The sequence below is a fragment of the Callithrix jacchus genome, chromosome 4 (genome assembly GCF_049354715.1).
Source record: "Callithrix jacchus isolate 240 chromosome 4, calJac240_pri, whole genome shotgun sequence".
NCBI lineage: Eukaryota > Metazoa > Chordata > Mammalia > Primates > Cebidae > Callithrix > Callithrix jacchus.
Genome location: NC_133505.1, coordinates 120268625 through 120285074, shown reverse-complemented (window position 1 = coordinate 120285074; position 16450 = coordinate 120268625). Strand labels below are relative to the sequence as shown.

Below are 16450 nucleotides of genomic sequence, written 5' to 3'. Positions count from 1 at the left end.
TTTGTGTCATAGATGATTTGTTTACTTTTATGATTTTAAACTCTTGCTTAGGCATGGCATACTCTTAGAGGGTTTTTGTCTCATTGTACTAATTTTTTATGTTAAATGTCTATCTTGTTTCTATCTCAGCTGGGGCGGTGAAGTTAAATCGACAACAGACTGATATGGCTGTTAATTGGGCTGGAGGATTACATCATGCTAAGAAATCAGAAGCATCAGGATTCTGTTATGTTAATGATATTGTCCTTGCCATCCTTGAATTACTAAAGTAAGTTAATCTATGCTTTTTTCAGTGATAAAATGTTTTCATTAAAACACGAAAAAAGTCTATGGCTTTTAAAAATACCAAGTAAACCGTAGGTTGAAATAGTTTATGGTGAATTTTCTATGAATTTGTTACAAAACACTGAAGAAATGCAGGAAATTTGCCCAGTTCTTCAATTACTAAGAGTAGAAGTATGGCCAGGCACTATGGCTCAGGCCTATAATCAATCCCAGCACTTTGGGAGTCTGAGCTGGGCAGATCTCTTGAGCCCGGGAGTTTGAGACCAGGCTGGGTAACATGGCAGAACCCCATCTCTACAAAAAAAAGTTAGCCAGGTGCGGTAGCATGCATCTGTAGTCTCAACTACCCAGGAGGCTTAGGTGGGAGGACCTGAGCCCAGGAAGTTGAGTCATGTTTCTGCCACTACACTCTAGTCTGGGCAGCAGTGTGAGACCCTGCCAAAAAAAAAAAAAAATTTGAAGTGTATACAAATGTCAAAACTTTCATTAAATACCCCTTGTAAAAAGTAGTTTGGCAATTTTGATTTTAGTTAGTTTCAACTAATAATGACCTTGGAAGTTTACATTCTAGTGTTTTGTAAGTTTTAAATTGAAGACAAAAATTTAAACCTGTGTTAAAGGAAATTTGTTTACCTGTTAAGTTAGTCTAACTGCCTATCTTCCGTATCTGAATGAGGCTTTGTTCTCTACTGATGAATATAAAAGTGTCTCTGAAGGAGTTATTTCTCCTTATCTGTGTAGCTGCAGTTTGAGCAGAGAGAGATCTGTAGAGGTACTTAAGAATTTGGACATTTTCAATGTTAGATTTTGCCATCATCAGTTATAACACAGTAAATTCTGCTTTATATTGTACTGAGCTAGTGTTTTTTAGGTACTTAAAATTGATAATGACTCCTCAAATAAACAGTAATTTAGCATTATTAATGTAACATCTTGTCAGCTCTTCAGGAGCAGAGGAAAACCATTTGCAGTCATTTGCCTCGTTTTTTAATTGACTATTGGTGTTGGTTCCATTGTCTTCAACTCTTCGAGCAAGTTCTTGCCCACTCAGCTAATAGTTTTAAACAACTTTAATTTCTCTGAACACTTTTTTTGGGTGGTCTAATCAAACAAGATTTAATAATTGACTTGGTGCACAGCTTTCCTTGCTTAGATAACACATGAGCCACTCAGAAACTTTACATTGATCACAGCCTCATTTCTGTTTTTTAATCTTGTGAAGAAATTTTGCTATTCTATGATAGCTTTTTATATTCTTTTTTTTATTTTCTGTCTTTTTCCCCCGCTTTTTGTGGAGAACGGGGTCTTTTATATTGCCCAGGCAGGTCTCAAACTCCTGGGCTCAAGCTGTCCTCCTGCTCTGCCTCTCTAAGAGCTGGGATGACAGGTGTGCTCCTCCACACCTGGCCTGCTCTTTATATTCTTATGAGAATATTCTTATGCGTGCTTAGTCTGGAAATAATCAGTTTACATTGTATTGTTTTATGTAGCACAGCTATGGCATCATTACATAATAAATACAATGCTTTGCCATCTAATTTAATAACAAAATGTCACTTCACTATACTTCAAAAGGATAACATTAGACGTCCATTTTTCCCTTATTTTGACATGAGTATGCGCTGGTAACAAATCATGATATGGTGATTCTTTTAGCTCCTAAAATGTGTTTGAGTTACAACTGTGTCACTGTAATCTGTGGTGCTCCAAGCACTAGTTTGAAGTGATGAGAGTACCCCATATAGCCTCTGTCACAGCCACTCAATTCTGCAGTTCAAACGAAGCCACGGATAATAAACAATTGAACATGGCCATCTTTAAGTAAAACATTTTTTATGGACACTGAAATTTGAATTTTGTATAATTGTCACATATCAGGAAATACTCTTGGTTTTGTTTTTAAACCATTAAAAAATGTAAAAACTATTCTTATTCAAAGCTGTAAAAAAAGAGGCAATTGTTTAAATTTGGGCCATGGGCCATAGTTTGCCAATCCCTGTTTTATAATATTGGAGATTTACTACAGAGGTATTTTAAAGTAACAATCTTGAGTATGGTATAATCTTCAGTTTTTAATATATTAGAAATATGTGCTATATTTTTGAAGCATGTTTAATAAACAGATTTCACAAAGAGAGTAAATATATATTTTTTAACTTACATTGGGCTACCAGTGGATATTTAAAGGCCTAAGGCTCAAACCTCAGATATCTGAATAGTCTTTTAGGCTGAAAGTAAAAGATGATTAAGCATTCTGTAATGCAAGAGCTCAAAAATAGTTTTCCTGAATTCATGGTGCTTCTCCCCATCTTAGAACCTTTGAAGAAAAAAACAAAAACTTATGGATTTGTTTTCAGGTATCATCAGAGAGTCTTATATATTGATATAGATATTCATCATGGTGATGGTGTTGAAGAAGCTTTTTATACAACAGATCGTGTAATGACGGTATCATTCCATAAATATGGGGAATACTTTCCTGGCACAGGAGACTTGAGGGTAAGACTAAATTCTGTCTGAATGAATATTGTGAGATGAACCTAGGAGATTAGTAATCTTATACTTGCAGTGGTATTGTTCCTGAGTTAATAATTTGAAACTTGTATGCAGAATTAAATTATTTTGTATGCAGTAACGTCTGCTAGAATTCACTGTTGCTGACTATAAGCAAAAATTTAATGAGAACTTAAGGATTTTTTTTCCTCATCTCTTTTCTTTGGTTGAATAATATTTTCGACTATCCAAAAGCATGAAGCCTTTCTCTGGATGTTTGAGTTGAATCTTTAAAACTACCTATGTAGTTCAAATAGCCTATGTTGCTATTGATTGTAAAGATCGGTGGAATAAAATAGACTAGGTCTTTTTAGATTCTGCTCTTTTGTGATTGGTCTGGAGTTTTAGTAGGTCTAATTTTAATCTTTTTTTTTCCCTTAAGCTTCTAAAATTGATAATGTATTTAGGTAAAGAGTACTGTAGTGTTGCCCTGCCTGCCTGTTAAATTAAGTGTAGTTCTATTTTATTTCTGGTGTCTTTTTCCATTTGATGCTCTTTTCTTTTATATCTGAAAACCACTGGTCAAATTCTGTTTCTCTAAACTCATTGAAGGTGTTTTGTCTCACTATAGTTTTTTTGAACCTAACTACATGCATGTTGAAATTTACGCAGTAATTTAAACAGCTGTTTTTGGTTCAGCCTGGATTATATGGGAGATGTATCTTATAATGGGATTGAATGAAGTTCTAAACTATTTTATTAAGGTTATTTTTCATATTTATGCTATGTCATTACAGTTTAGCAACCAGAGTTTAAAGAGTTGCCTTAAAGTATTCTTCAGCTGTGTGGCTTTTCTTTGTTAAATCATAATGTGATACTTTCTTAGTAAACCCTTTGAGTAAAAGAGTTACCTTAGTAACACTTTTCTGTACTTATAGATGGGTGGGAGATCAGATGTTTGGTTTGAGTTTAAATTATTTAGCTTTTAAAATTGCAGATGTGTCATTTCATTTCCTTGCCAGTAAACTCCTTCAATTTCTCTCTTTTCTCACCTGGTCTTATCTTAGAGACCAGTGGTTCTCAGCAGTGGCCCCTAACTGAGTAAAGCAGACCAGCATCACCTGGGAACTTGTTAGAAATACTCATTCTTAGAGCTCAAAAACTCTTGGTGATTCTCCACCTTAAAGTTTGAGAACCACTGCTCTAAACTGATAGAATACTTTTGTCAGCAACCATTATGTCCTAGTAGAAGTCAAGGAAAACTCTTCTCTGATTTAAGCTTAAAGAATAAGATAATATCTGGCACGTGCCTGTAATCCCAGCTACTCAGGAGGCTGAGGCAGGAGAATAGCCTGAACCCAGGAGGAGGAGGTTGCCGTGAGCCAAGATCGCGCTATTGCAATCCAGCCTGGGTAACAACAGCGAGACTCCGTCTCAAAAAAAAATAAGATAATATCTTCGCAGTATAATCCTAGTTTATCTTAGAAGTGGCAAATGGAAACCTCTTTTAATTTCTGACAGCAGGTGGATATCCCGATGGTCTCTTCAGTTATTTATAATTCTTAGAGTTTGAAGTTTTTGAAAGTATTAGAGAATGCATGTTTTAGAAGGACTTGAGAATGGCTTTCAACATGTTTTCCTCACTTAAGATTTTACAATCACTGTATAAAATGATGTTCTAAGGATAACATTTGAATATTTTAAGCATGTCCCCATAACTGAGAGAGAATTAAAATCATTACATTGTATGTACAGCTGTATTTGGACTTTCTCTGTAATTCAAGTGTATCTTCGGATGCTAATTTAATCAGCACTCCTTTTTCTGCCTGCTAATTCATTCTAAGGCTGAAAAGAAGGCTACTCTGAGCTTAACTCATTGTTAAACGCTGCTTTGATTCAAGTAGTTTAGTGGAAAAAAGAATTAGAAAGGTGGTAAAGCGGAATTATACACCTCCTCTCTCAATGTTTCTTAAGAAGCCTAAATTTTTTTAAGATTTATTAACTAAATACAAATTATACAAATGACTTTTGCAGTAGCATTTGCAGAATGAGACCTGGAAGAAAAGATAAAGCTTAGTCTAACATGGGCGGCATTTAGGATGAGAAGTGCCGACCAACTTTTCTGTGTTCTCAAATATTAGGGTCAAAATATGTTTCATCTGTATTTTAACTGTGCAGCAGGGGTGTAAGGATTCACAATACTTTGGCTTTTCCACATTTGTATGACTTGTTATTTAGTTAGTAAATCTTAACAAAAATTTAGGCTTCTTTAAGAAACATTGGGAGAGGAGGTGTATAATTCTGCTTGCTTTTTTCTCATTTGATGTTGGGTCTCGTAACTCTAATATTGCAGGTAAACTTTGCTTTTGTAAAATTGGACTGAAGCTAAGATTATTCCATGAGAGGTTCAGAAACAACTTGCACAAGTGCTAGTAATCCTAAAAATTAATGGATCTTAAGACATTTTAATTTAACACATGTAAGACTTAGGTGCTCCCCTCCACCCCCCCACTCCCCCGTGCCCTCCTAGCCCCCAGCCAGGCAGGTGGATTACCTGAGGTGAGGAATTCAAGACCAGTCTGACCAATATGGTGAAACCCTGTCTGTACTAAGAATATATAATAGCTGGGCATGGTGGCATTTGCCTGGAGTCTCAGCAACTTGGGAGGCTGAGACAGGAAAGTTGCTTGAATCCAGGAGGTGGAGGTTGCAGTGAGCTGAGATCGCGCCACTGCATTCCAGCTTGGGTAACAGAGTGGGATTCCATCACAAAAGAAAAGAGTTAGGCATCCCCCAATCCTTTGTTCTGCAGTTAAAATACTATTTTGTAGAAATGTCTGTACTATACAGTGTCTTCTAGGAATGCATATATATATACACAAATGCATACACATACGTACAAACAAATGCATGACAGATGCAAATAAATAAAATAAGTATATATAATACATGTATATATCACTTAAGAGTACAGGTAGCTGGAACCTTTGCATCTTTTGAGAGAGATTCATGCCTGGAGTGGTGCTCATTCAACAAGTAGAAACAAAATTTATTTGAAGTCCCATTGAAGAACAAATCCGAGGCTGGATGTGGTAGCTCACGCCTGTAATTCCAGCACTTTGGGAGGCCAAGGTGGGCGGATCACCTGAGGTCAGGAGTTCGGGACCAGCCTGAACAACGTGGGGAAACCCTGTCTTTACTAAAAATACAAAATTAGCCAGGTGTGGTGCCACAAGCCTGTAATCCCGGCTTCTTGGGAGGCTGAGGCAGGAGAATCACTTGAACCTGGGAGGCAGAGATTGCAGTGAGCCAAGATCGTGCCATTGCACTCCAGCCTAGGCAACAAGAGCGAAATTCTGTCTCAAAAAAAAAGAACAAATCTGGTGCTTCAGTCAGTAGCCATTAAATCTTCAAGAAAGTCTGTGTCATTCTTTCATCATAAGTAAACTCAAACCAAGAGATTGTGAACCACAAGAAGAATTCTGCAGAGGATTGTCCTGTAGGGCTTTTTGGCTTAATTTATTTTCCACAGGTTTCTCATAAAGTTGCCTCGTTATCTTATATATTCTGCTTATGATGGGTTTTCTGGTTTAATGTAATAATGTAATTTCGTTGCCTTTAACTGCTTGTGTTAAATTTCTTTTCTCCCAAAAATAATCACTATAGATTAATTGGAAATGGTTCTTGTATGCTTTACAAGCAGTCTTATAAATATTGGAGCATACACTTATTTGTTCTTTATTATTTTCTTTCTCAATTTGATTGTTCCTGTCTCAGCTTCTAAGATGAATTGAAAATTGGATCCTTAATATTGTCTTTTAATCTTTTCAAAATGTAGTAAACAAATGTCAAACTTTTTATAATCGACTATTCTCTAAAATCTATTTTAATTATGTATTTTAGGATATTGGTGCTGGAAAAGGCAAATACTATGCCGTCAATTTTCCAATGAGAGATGGTATAGATGATGAGTCATATGGGCAGATATTTAAGCCTGTAAGTATTATTATTTTCAAAATTGGAATGGAATTTCAGAATGTTATTAGAGATGCTAACATTTGTTGCCTTGTGTGTAGATTATCTCAAAGGTGATGGAGATGTATCAACCTAGTGCTGTGGTATTACAGTGTGGTGCAGACTCATTATCTGGTGATAGACTGGGTTGTTTCAATCTAACAGTCAAAGGTAAGCAATTTAAGGGTGGTGTTCCCAATAAAAAATTGGGTTTTCTTCCACCCAGGAACTTCCATAAAAGTTCTCATTGTAGTTTCTTGCCTGCTGTTTTAACACTATACTCTGTGCATTTTTCTTGGAGTTTTGTGTGTTGTATGTATGACTAGAATTATTCTTGTTTCATTGTGTCAGATTTATATGTACATTTATGTATTACTAGTTTTCTTACGTTTATTGTAGTTTCAACCCAAGGCAGCTGTTTTTGAATGTTTTTGCAGTTTTAGTGTAAATAACATGCATACTTGGTTACTTAATTGGATTATTCATTTCTCATTAAGGAATAAGAGAGTTTATAAAGCTCTCCTCACCACTTTGCCCACAGTATGCTTGTACCCATATCTTTCTTTTTACAAATCAGAATTTGGTTGTGGTATTTAGTGTTCACAGCAGCATCTTTAAACACTTTCCATCTTATCTAATTTTTCTTTGCCTCATAATTGTTCCTGTGTTTCTCATTTGCTTAGTTTTCTCTCCACTTATTGCTAAACAACTGGTGTCTGAGTATCTTCATGTGTTCAGATTCACTGAGTATTCTGTCACTTTTAGCAGATTCGCTGAGTATTCTGTCACTTTGAGCTTCTTGAAAAACAGCCTCTCATCTGTTCATGCTTGGATGACTATTTTCGGCAGACCTGGAGGGACATACAGCTATTCTTTGCTTTTCTGTTGTATTGGATGCCCATGGTGGCTCTGTTTTCTGTCTTTAATTTTTTCTCACATTTTGGTGGAGCACCTTCTCATGTAGCTTGCTGATAAAAACCGTGTGGGAGATTAGGAGGGCTGTACTACATACTAAATTTTGATCATATGTTGAAATCAGCATATGATTGCAATCTAGGCCAAAGCAAAATATCAGCATCATGGAATGGACTTCTAGGGTGTAAGAATAAATCTGAAATTTTACTTAATAAGAGTTGAAAATTTATATATAGGTTAGAAATGATTTTTATCATGAGTGTTTGTGTATGATTTTGGAGATTTTTTTTTTTCTATGTGAACTTTTAGGTAGCAAGTTGATATTCACCTTGTTTTCTCTAAGATGTGGAGAATTCTCAGAACTTTCTCTAGAACAGTTGCTGGTCTAAATTGAATTGGACAACTAAATAGAGATATTAAAAGCTTTTTTAAGGTTATGATTGCTACTATACTAGCTAGTATTAGAGTTATGGTATAATATTATTCTTAAGTTGAATGATACTAAGTTATTTGTCCCTTTGAAGGTTAACAGTGGTTGAACAGCAGCAGTTTCATATTGTAACCATCTTTTGCCTCAAAATGTCTATAAACTTTCTAAAATGGTCTACCTAATGTAGTCTTAAAAATATGTATATGGCCGGGCGCAGTGGCTCAAGCTTGTAGTCCCAGCACTTTGGGAGGCCGAGGCGGGTGGATCGCGAGGTCAACAGATCGAGACCATCCTGGTCAACATGGTGAAACCCCGTCTCTACTAAAAATACAAAAAATTAGCTGGGCATGGTGGCGCGTGCCTGTAATCCCAGCTACTCAGGAGGCTGAGGCAGGAGAATTGCCTGAACCCAGGAGGCGGAGGTTGCGGTGAGCCGAGATCGCACCATTGCACTCTAGCCTGGGTAACAAGAGCGAAACTCCCATCTCAAAAAAAAAAAATATGTATTAACTGTCAGTTTTCCTGTTTGACTTGAAAGTCCTTAATGTTTTTGTACTTAGTAGGTTTTGTAATTATAAACTGCAGCAGTTCACTCTTAGAAAAAAGTTCACATTGTATTTTAGTTAATAGAGTTTCAGTTGTATAAAGCATATAAGGATATTTGTAATTCCAAGTCTTAAAACTTCATTATGAGTGTCTCTACTGCCAGCATTGATTCAATTTTTTCAGATCTGCTGAAGTTAGTTATCTCTTGTCCATCTCCTTGTTGCCTTCAGTTACATTCTTGCTCTTGTGTTCTCTCCCATTCTTCATTTTTATGAATTTTGGCCTTTTAAAAAAATTCCTTTCCAGTCATTTTTGTCAAGTTTTGGGATGAAGGAAAAGTAAACATCTTTGTTTAACTAGCTATCTTTACTTGGAAGCCTGTAAGTTAACTTTTTGTATGTTTGTTTTGTCTTTAAAAATATTGAAATGCTTTTTATCTATTGTGAGAAACTTTTCTAGTAGCAGTATTAAAAATTGGTTGCTGCAATTATGTGAATCACATAATGCAACTATTGAAAAATGTTTAATGAAAATTCCCACAGTATACAGTTACATGAAGAGAACAGATAAACTTGGTAAAATTAACTCTGAATTAGAAGGAAATATAGAAAAACAATTTTTTAATAATGTGGTTTTTAGGTGATTATTTTTTTTGTTGTCTCTTTTTAATTTTTTTCTGAATAATCTTCAGTATGCATGAATGTCTTTTGTAATTGAAGGATTTTCTTTAAAGATTGAGTTATGTGCCTAACTGTAATATTCTGGGAAGGGAACTTACTGGTAACTTATAAATGATTATTGAATTATATGACATTTATCCAGAGAAAATACTCGCTTTTATGTTAGGTTTACTATTAATATTGTATTTAAATTTTTACACATAGAAGTTGATTGTAGTTTTCAAAAATAGTAATAGATTTTTTTTTTTTGAGACGGAGTTTCACTCTTGTTACCCGGCTCACGTGACCTCTGCCTCCTGGGTTCAGGCAATTCTCCTGCCTCAGTCTCCTGAGTAGCTGGGATTACAGGCATGCGCCACCATGCCCAGCTAATTTTTTGTATTTTTAGTAGAGATGGGATTTCACCATGTTGACCAGGATGGTCTCAATCTCTTGACCTCATGATCCACCCGCCTCGGCCTCCCTAGTAATAGATATTTTTAACTCTTAAGTAGGTTATGAAAATTACTCATAATACCACTACCTAAAGTTAATTCAGGGTTAAACTATCTTGTATAACTTTCCATAATAATTTTATAGATGTCCATAGGGAAAGAAATGGTAATAAAATTTAGATTATATATAATGATTTAATGTAATCTGATTGTTTTCACCATGTTTCCCTACATGAACATCTTTCTGTGTTAATAAAATAAGTGTATATTTGTGTCATAATCTTAATATAGTTGCGTACTTGACTCTTCCATCATGGACACTTGCAAAAATAGCTAGTTATGTCTTAATTTTTTAATATGTGATACTGTGTGAAACAGGTTTGGAAAGGAGTTTTAGACTTGAAACTTTTTACATTTTTATTTTTTAAATATTTAGAAAACCCATTTTGGTTGAATAACATTTTCTTTGCATTTATTATCTTTTAAAATTTATTTTTCAAGCTGTTACAGTATGTAGATTTTGTTGTTACCCACATCTTCTTGTCTTAGGTCATGCTAAATGTGTAGAAGTTGTAAAAACTTTTAACTTACCGTTACTGATGCTTGGAGGAGGTGGATACACAATCCGTAATGTTGCTCGATGTTGGACATATGAGACTGCAGTTGCCCTTGATTGTGAGATTCCCAATGGTAAGTGTTCTTATTATGATATCTTTATAGTATGAACTGTCAATACAGATTCTCCCCCACTTATGTTACAATTAGGTCTTGATAAACCCATCATAAGATGAAAGTATGATAAGTAGAAAATTGATATAATACACCTAACCTAGCACACATCATGACTTAACACAGCCTACTTTAAACGTGATCAGAACACTTAGGTTAACCTACAATTGGACAAAATAATCTAATATTGAGCTTGTTTTATAAAAATAAAGTGTTGACTATCTCATGTAATTTATTGAATACATGACATTGAAGTTGTAACAAGAAAGCCAGAAACCTGTAAGTCAAGCTGTTGAAAGTCAGAGGCTGTCTGTATATAGAAATAGATGGATGAACGGTTAAATTAAGTGCCATTCTTTATAAATAGGAGAACATTCACTTTGTGTTCACATTTCCTTTAAACAGTTTCTTTGGAAATATTTTACTACCTAAATCTGGATTCTGTGCATGGATTTTTGTGAAAACTAAGCTTTTGTAATATGTAACTTAATTTTGTTGTTTTCATTAGAGTTGCCATATAATGATTACTTTGAGTATTTTGGACCAGACTTCAAACTGCATATTAGTCCTTCAAATATGACAAACCAGAACACTCCAGAATATATGGAAAAGATAAAGTAAGAAATTATTGAATTGTTTAGATAAACATTTTGTCTTAACAAAGATTTAGGATGTTTTAGAGGGTCAAGTATGATGTGTCCTTTAAACATTATTAGATATTTTTCTTGTCTTTTTCTAAAGGATTTGAAACATAAGTTACTGATATATATATATTTTTTAATTTTTAAATTTTTTGTAAGGATCTGGTATTGCTTTGTTGCCCAGGCTGGTCTCAAACTCCTGGCTTCAAATGATCCTCTCACCTTGCCTCTCAAAAGTGCTGAGATTACAGGCATGAGCCACCATGTTCAACCATTTAATTTCTTCAGTTAATGGACAGCATTTTTTTTATTAGTTGAAATGTATTTTAAAATTGCAAGGGGCACTGTAAGTTATTTTCATTGTCTGAAATACTGTTTTAAAGCTTTATGTCCACAAGCCAAGTAGAGACATTATAGTACATAGCATGGGTTTGAGTCACCTCTGTACCACAAACAAGCTGTATGACATTTGATAAGTTCACTTGCCCTTGTGCTTATGTTTTCTCATCATTGAAATGTGGGACTAAAATAGTGTCTCCTTGGCCAGCCAAGGTGGCCCATGCTTGTAATCCTAATGCTTTGGAAGTCCAGGGCAGGAGGACAGTTAGTTTTAGATAAGGAATTTTTGACCAGCCTGGGCAAAATAGTAAGACCTTGTTTGCAAAAAACTTAAAAATTAGCCGGGCATGGTTGTAGTCCTAGTGCAGAGGCTGAGGCTGGTGGGTTGCCAGGAGTTCAAGGCCGCAGTGAGCTGTTATATTCCCACTGGCCTCTAGTCTGGGCAAGAGAGAGAGACCTTCCTTTTAATTTATAGGTTTAGCTAGATCAAAGATTAAATTTTTTGCCAAGTATTTTCTCTTGCATATAAGAAGAATTGCAAAAAACTGCATTTTGTCTAATAAACTTTGCATGTGTAAATTAGGCAGCGTTTATTTGAAAATTTGCGCATGTTACCTCACGCACCTGGTGTCCAGATGCAAGCTATCCCAGAAGATGCTGTTCATGAAGACAGTGGCGATGAAGATGGAGAAGATCCAGACAAGAGAATTTCTAGTAAGATAATGCCTTGACTTTACTGGTTTGTCAAAATGATACTTCAAATTGAAGGTTTTAGTGGCCTAAGAACTTCACTATAAGTCATGTTAATGACTTAATTTTTAGAGATTTAGCTTTCTGATGTGATGTCTCAAAACCTGATTTGAGAGTCAGCAGTTTCGGTTTATATGACTGGATATATATATATGATTGAAAGTTTTCAAAAATTGTCCGCTTTACTATATTTGGAACTTAATGAGAAGACGTATTTATCTAAAGTAGGATGAACTAAATATCTAAACATCTGTTTGATTTTATAACTTCTCATTACACTTAATATGATTGTTAAGATTGTAGCATAATGGTATGTTTAATGGTATAAACTAGTGTATTTGGTATTAGTATTATCTCTTTGGTCTGCTTTACCTCTCAGCTCTGTAATAAAATACTACTTTTTAAGTAATGACATTATTCCCATCCCCTATTAGAAAAACACACTTTTTTTCCTTCTGAAATTTTTAAAAGCATTTTAAAAGAAAAAAAAAAAAAATGAGATTCCCCCAAGTCTTATTATGTGTTTTTGAACCATTTTTTCGTATGTGAAAGCAGAATTTTCAGTATTAAGCAAACCATTCATTCTGTTCAAATCTTAAAATCACTAGGCATCTGTTATCCTTTACCTTTAAATGTGGTAACTTGTTAGTGCATTTGTATGAGTGTGCTGTAATGATTATAAAGCCTGTGACTGTTTTTGTCAAAATTTATTAAAATCTTTTGTGCAGTTCGAGCATCAGACAAGCGGATAGCTTGTGATGAAGAATTCTCAGATTCTGAGGATGAAGGAGAAGGAGGTCGAAGAAATGTGGCTGATCATAAGAAAGGAGCTAAAAAGGCTAGAATTGAAGAAGATAAGAAAGAAACAGAGGACAAAAAAGCAGGTCAGATTTGTTTCTTGGTAATTGTGTTTTAATTGTAAATTTTTAAAATTGAGCTACAGTGTAATTTTTATGAGATTTTGAGGTCAGTTTCACAAGTATCAAAGGAGGAAGTGTGCTAGGTAGATGACACTTTATTTTCTTACATATAAATGGTACTTAGCTCTTAAAAGCTTTAATATACATGTTATTGTTTCTATTTGCTTAAACCTTGTTATCTTCTTGATAATACAGATTTAAAATAGTGAAATTGCACTGTGAATATAGATTGGGTAAGAAAGAGGACAAAATAATTAATGATGAATCTATGGTCAGAACTGAACTTATAAGGTAAATTTTAATTACCTAAACCTTATTTAATGGGAGAAACCACAAAGAAGAGTTACATTATCCTTAGACCAATTTTGCCATTTTGAAAAAGGTCGAAACAATGGATTTTGTTCAAAAATTGAAGAAAACATTAAAAACTCTGAGGAAAGATAGGGGATTTGGGAACCTGGGTTAGGGAGAAGATAATACTTTGATACATTGCCTTACTTTAAAACGCTGTGTCAGCTTTATGCAATTGAATTTGCCACTGGAATCTGTTACCTTTCATATGAATTCCCAGAAAACTTACACATGCCTCTGCCATTTTATTTGACACATCATACTATAGGATTTTGTCTCCCTGCTAGATAGAGCTGCTCATGGCTAGGGAACACAGTATCTTAAATATATGTATTCTCAGCACTTGATGCATTTCCTAATGCAAATAATGGTGATGAGCACACATTTAATCTGTTAATTTTGATCCTGTAGCATGTGAAAAAAAATGATTTAGAGATACTGATCCAACTTTTCCTGTATCTATCAAATTGGAGTTATGTGAGTTAAGGTGGCTCTTTTTTTTTAACTTTTAACTAGAAAGTTGGGAATCTATAACATCTGACATATCTAGTTCTGTTCTTTTACTTATGGATTCACTTGTCAGTAGGCTGCATATAGTTCTTTATCTACCATTTTATAGTTTTAACTTCCCAATGTGTTACAATGATAGCTTCAGTCTGTATTTGAATACTGATTGACATCCAAAGTTGAGCCATGACTGAGGTTAAGAAGGACTTAACTTTAGCTGTAGGATTTTTCTAGCTTTTTTCCTTTTCTTTCATTGTCAATATATCTTGTCTTTTTTTTTTTTTTTTGTGATCTTATTTTTAAAATCTTAATCTTTCCTGTGCTTAAGAAATAAACCCTCTATTTGGTGATGAGGCTCTTCTGATACGGCCTTGCAATTGTTAAAATTCTTCATCCTACAGAAAAATGAAATACTACCACAAAAAGCATTTTTTAAAAAATTATAGGTCAAAATCTAGAGTTAGGGCCACGTTTTCTCTTCCCTCCCCAGTCCTATGACTATTGAAAGCTTGTTCTGCCATTGTTTAGGAAACATCCAACACAAAGCGTATTTAGATTGAATAATAAGATTGAATGATGGCTTTTTATATTTTAAAAATAAAGTATATTTTAAAATAATATGTATATATATTTTATATTTCAAAATAGGTTTTAATCTTTTTCCAATCTTTATTTTTAGATGTTAAAGAAGAAGATAAATCCAAGGACAACAGTGGTGAAAAAACAGATACCAAAGGGTAAATGATATTTCTTATCAAATACTTTTTACATATTATAAAAATACTAAACATGTTGGGGTGTCTGTGTGTTTGTGTACACACTTTAGAAATACTAGACTGAACCTCAGAATATCATTATGTGATGCTCTGAATTTTAGTCTGTATTGGTATATAAGACATATGCCATCTTACCTATTGGTTTGTATGTATCTGTTTGACTCCTTATCTATTGCCTTTAAAACCTACCAAAAGACTGGTATTAATCAGTATAACTAAATCCATCAGTTTGTTTTTGTACACAGTTTATCTGAGACCATTTTTTGCTATTATCTTTTATACGTGCACTTAATGGTTTTTGTGGTGTTCTGATTTCTGTGTACATGATTTTTTAGTGTTGTCAGATAGGTAAATTTAAGAAACACTGAGCTGACATCAAGCACAATTTTTAAGTAAAAACAGTTGAGGATTTTATTGTAAGTATGTAAATGTTTGGCCACACAATTTTGTTCCAGCCTCTACAGGTTATCTTGGAATAGATTATAAAATCACTAGAAAGATTAAGGCATTAATTACTCCAGAAACACTAAAGACATTATCAGCTGTTGTATTTCTTGGCATGAGCCTAAAGGACCTGATCAACAGAATAGGTCAGTGCATTTTAACCAAGATTGCCATTTTTAATATTTCACATTGCCTCTTTTAACAGAACCAAATCAGAACAGCTCAGCAACCCCTGAATTTGACAGTCTCACCAATTTCAGAAAATTATTAAAAAAAGAAAATACTGAAAGGAAAATGTTTTCTTTTTGAAGACTTCTGGCTTCATTTTATACTACTTTGGCATGGACTGTATTTATTTTCAAATGGCTTTTTGTTCTTGTTTTTCTTGGCAAGTTTTATTGTGAGTTTTTCTAATTATGAAGCAAAATTTCTTTTCTCCACCATGCTTTATGTGATAGTATTTAAAATTGATGTGAGTTATTATGTCAAAAAAAAACTGATCTATTAAAGAAGTAATTGGCCTTTCTGAGCTGATTTTTCCATCTTTTGTAATTATCTTTATTAAAAAATTGTACTTGGATTGTCTTTTGTCTGTTTATTATTACAATATGAAATCTTGTTTCAAAGGCTAGTGACATCATTTGTGTAGACTTAAGTATACTGTAGGTGAAAGATGATTACAGCTTGAAAGATACCTATTTGCTGTTTGTTTAGGAAGAGTATTTATAGTAATTACGTATTTTTGCCATAGAAATTCTACCACCTTGCCCTCTGTAGCTTAGCCAGTTAGTATCAGTGAAGATTAATATCCCATTATAATGTATGAAATTAATAATACAGGCTGTGCAATTGAGATATAGGAGTTCTTTGAGCTGACCCAAAGAGTCTCAAAAATTGAAATGGAAGTTCTGAATTGAAAGAAGAAACTACCAGAACTGGTGTTGACCAGACTTGCCCGTGTTATATTGTTGGTTTAAAATGAAACCTGCTATTCAGACAAAACCTGTTTCTTTTACTGCATTTACGTGGCATCCAGGTTCCATTATTATTTACATGACATCCAGGTTTCTAAGTCAAGGAAATAAACAAGTGATTTATCATTCAACAACTACTTATTGAGCGTCTGCCCATTTTAAGACTGTGGGAGTGTAACTGAATATGATGGAAAAATGCTTTCACTGACGGCTTACATTCTA

At 34.2% G+C, this 16450-nt stretch overlaps 1 protein-coding gene across 1 annotated transcript in view; it reads left to right on the top strand.

Annotated features, from left to right (window-relative positions):
- HDAC2 (histone deacetylase 2) overlaps positions 1-15834 on the top strand; it is a 31723-nt gene extending 15889 nt beyond the window's left edge. Inside the window, 10 exon segments of the mRNA XM_008994937.5 lie at positions 130-268; positions 2643-2784; positions 6682-6774; positions 6855-6963; positions 10347-10487; positions 11035-11143; positions 12090-12220; positions 12985-13140; positions 14714-14771; positions 15460-15834. Of these exon segments, the coding sequence (XP_008993185.4) occupies positions 130-268; positions 2643-2784; positions 6682-6774; positions 6855-6963; positions 10347-10487; positions 11035-11143; positions 12090-12220; positions 12985-13140; positions 14714-14771; positions 15460-15490 (1109 nt within the window). The 3' untranslated portion in view covers positions 15491-15834.
- The last annotated feature ends 616 nt before the right edge of the window (positions 15835-16450 follow it).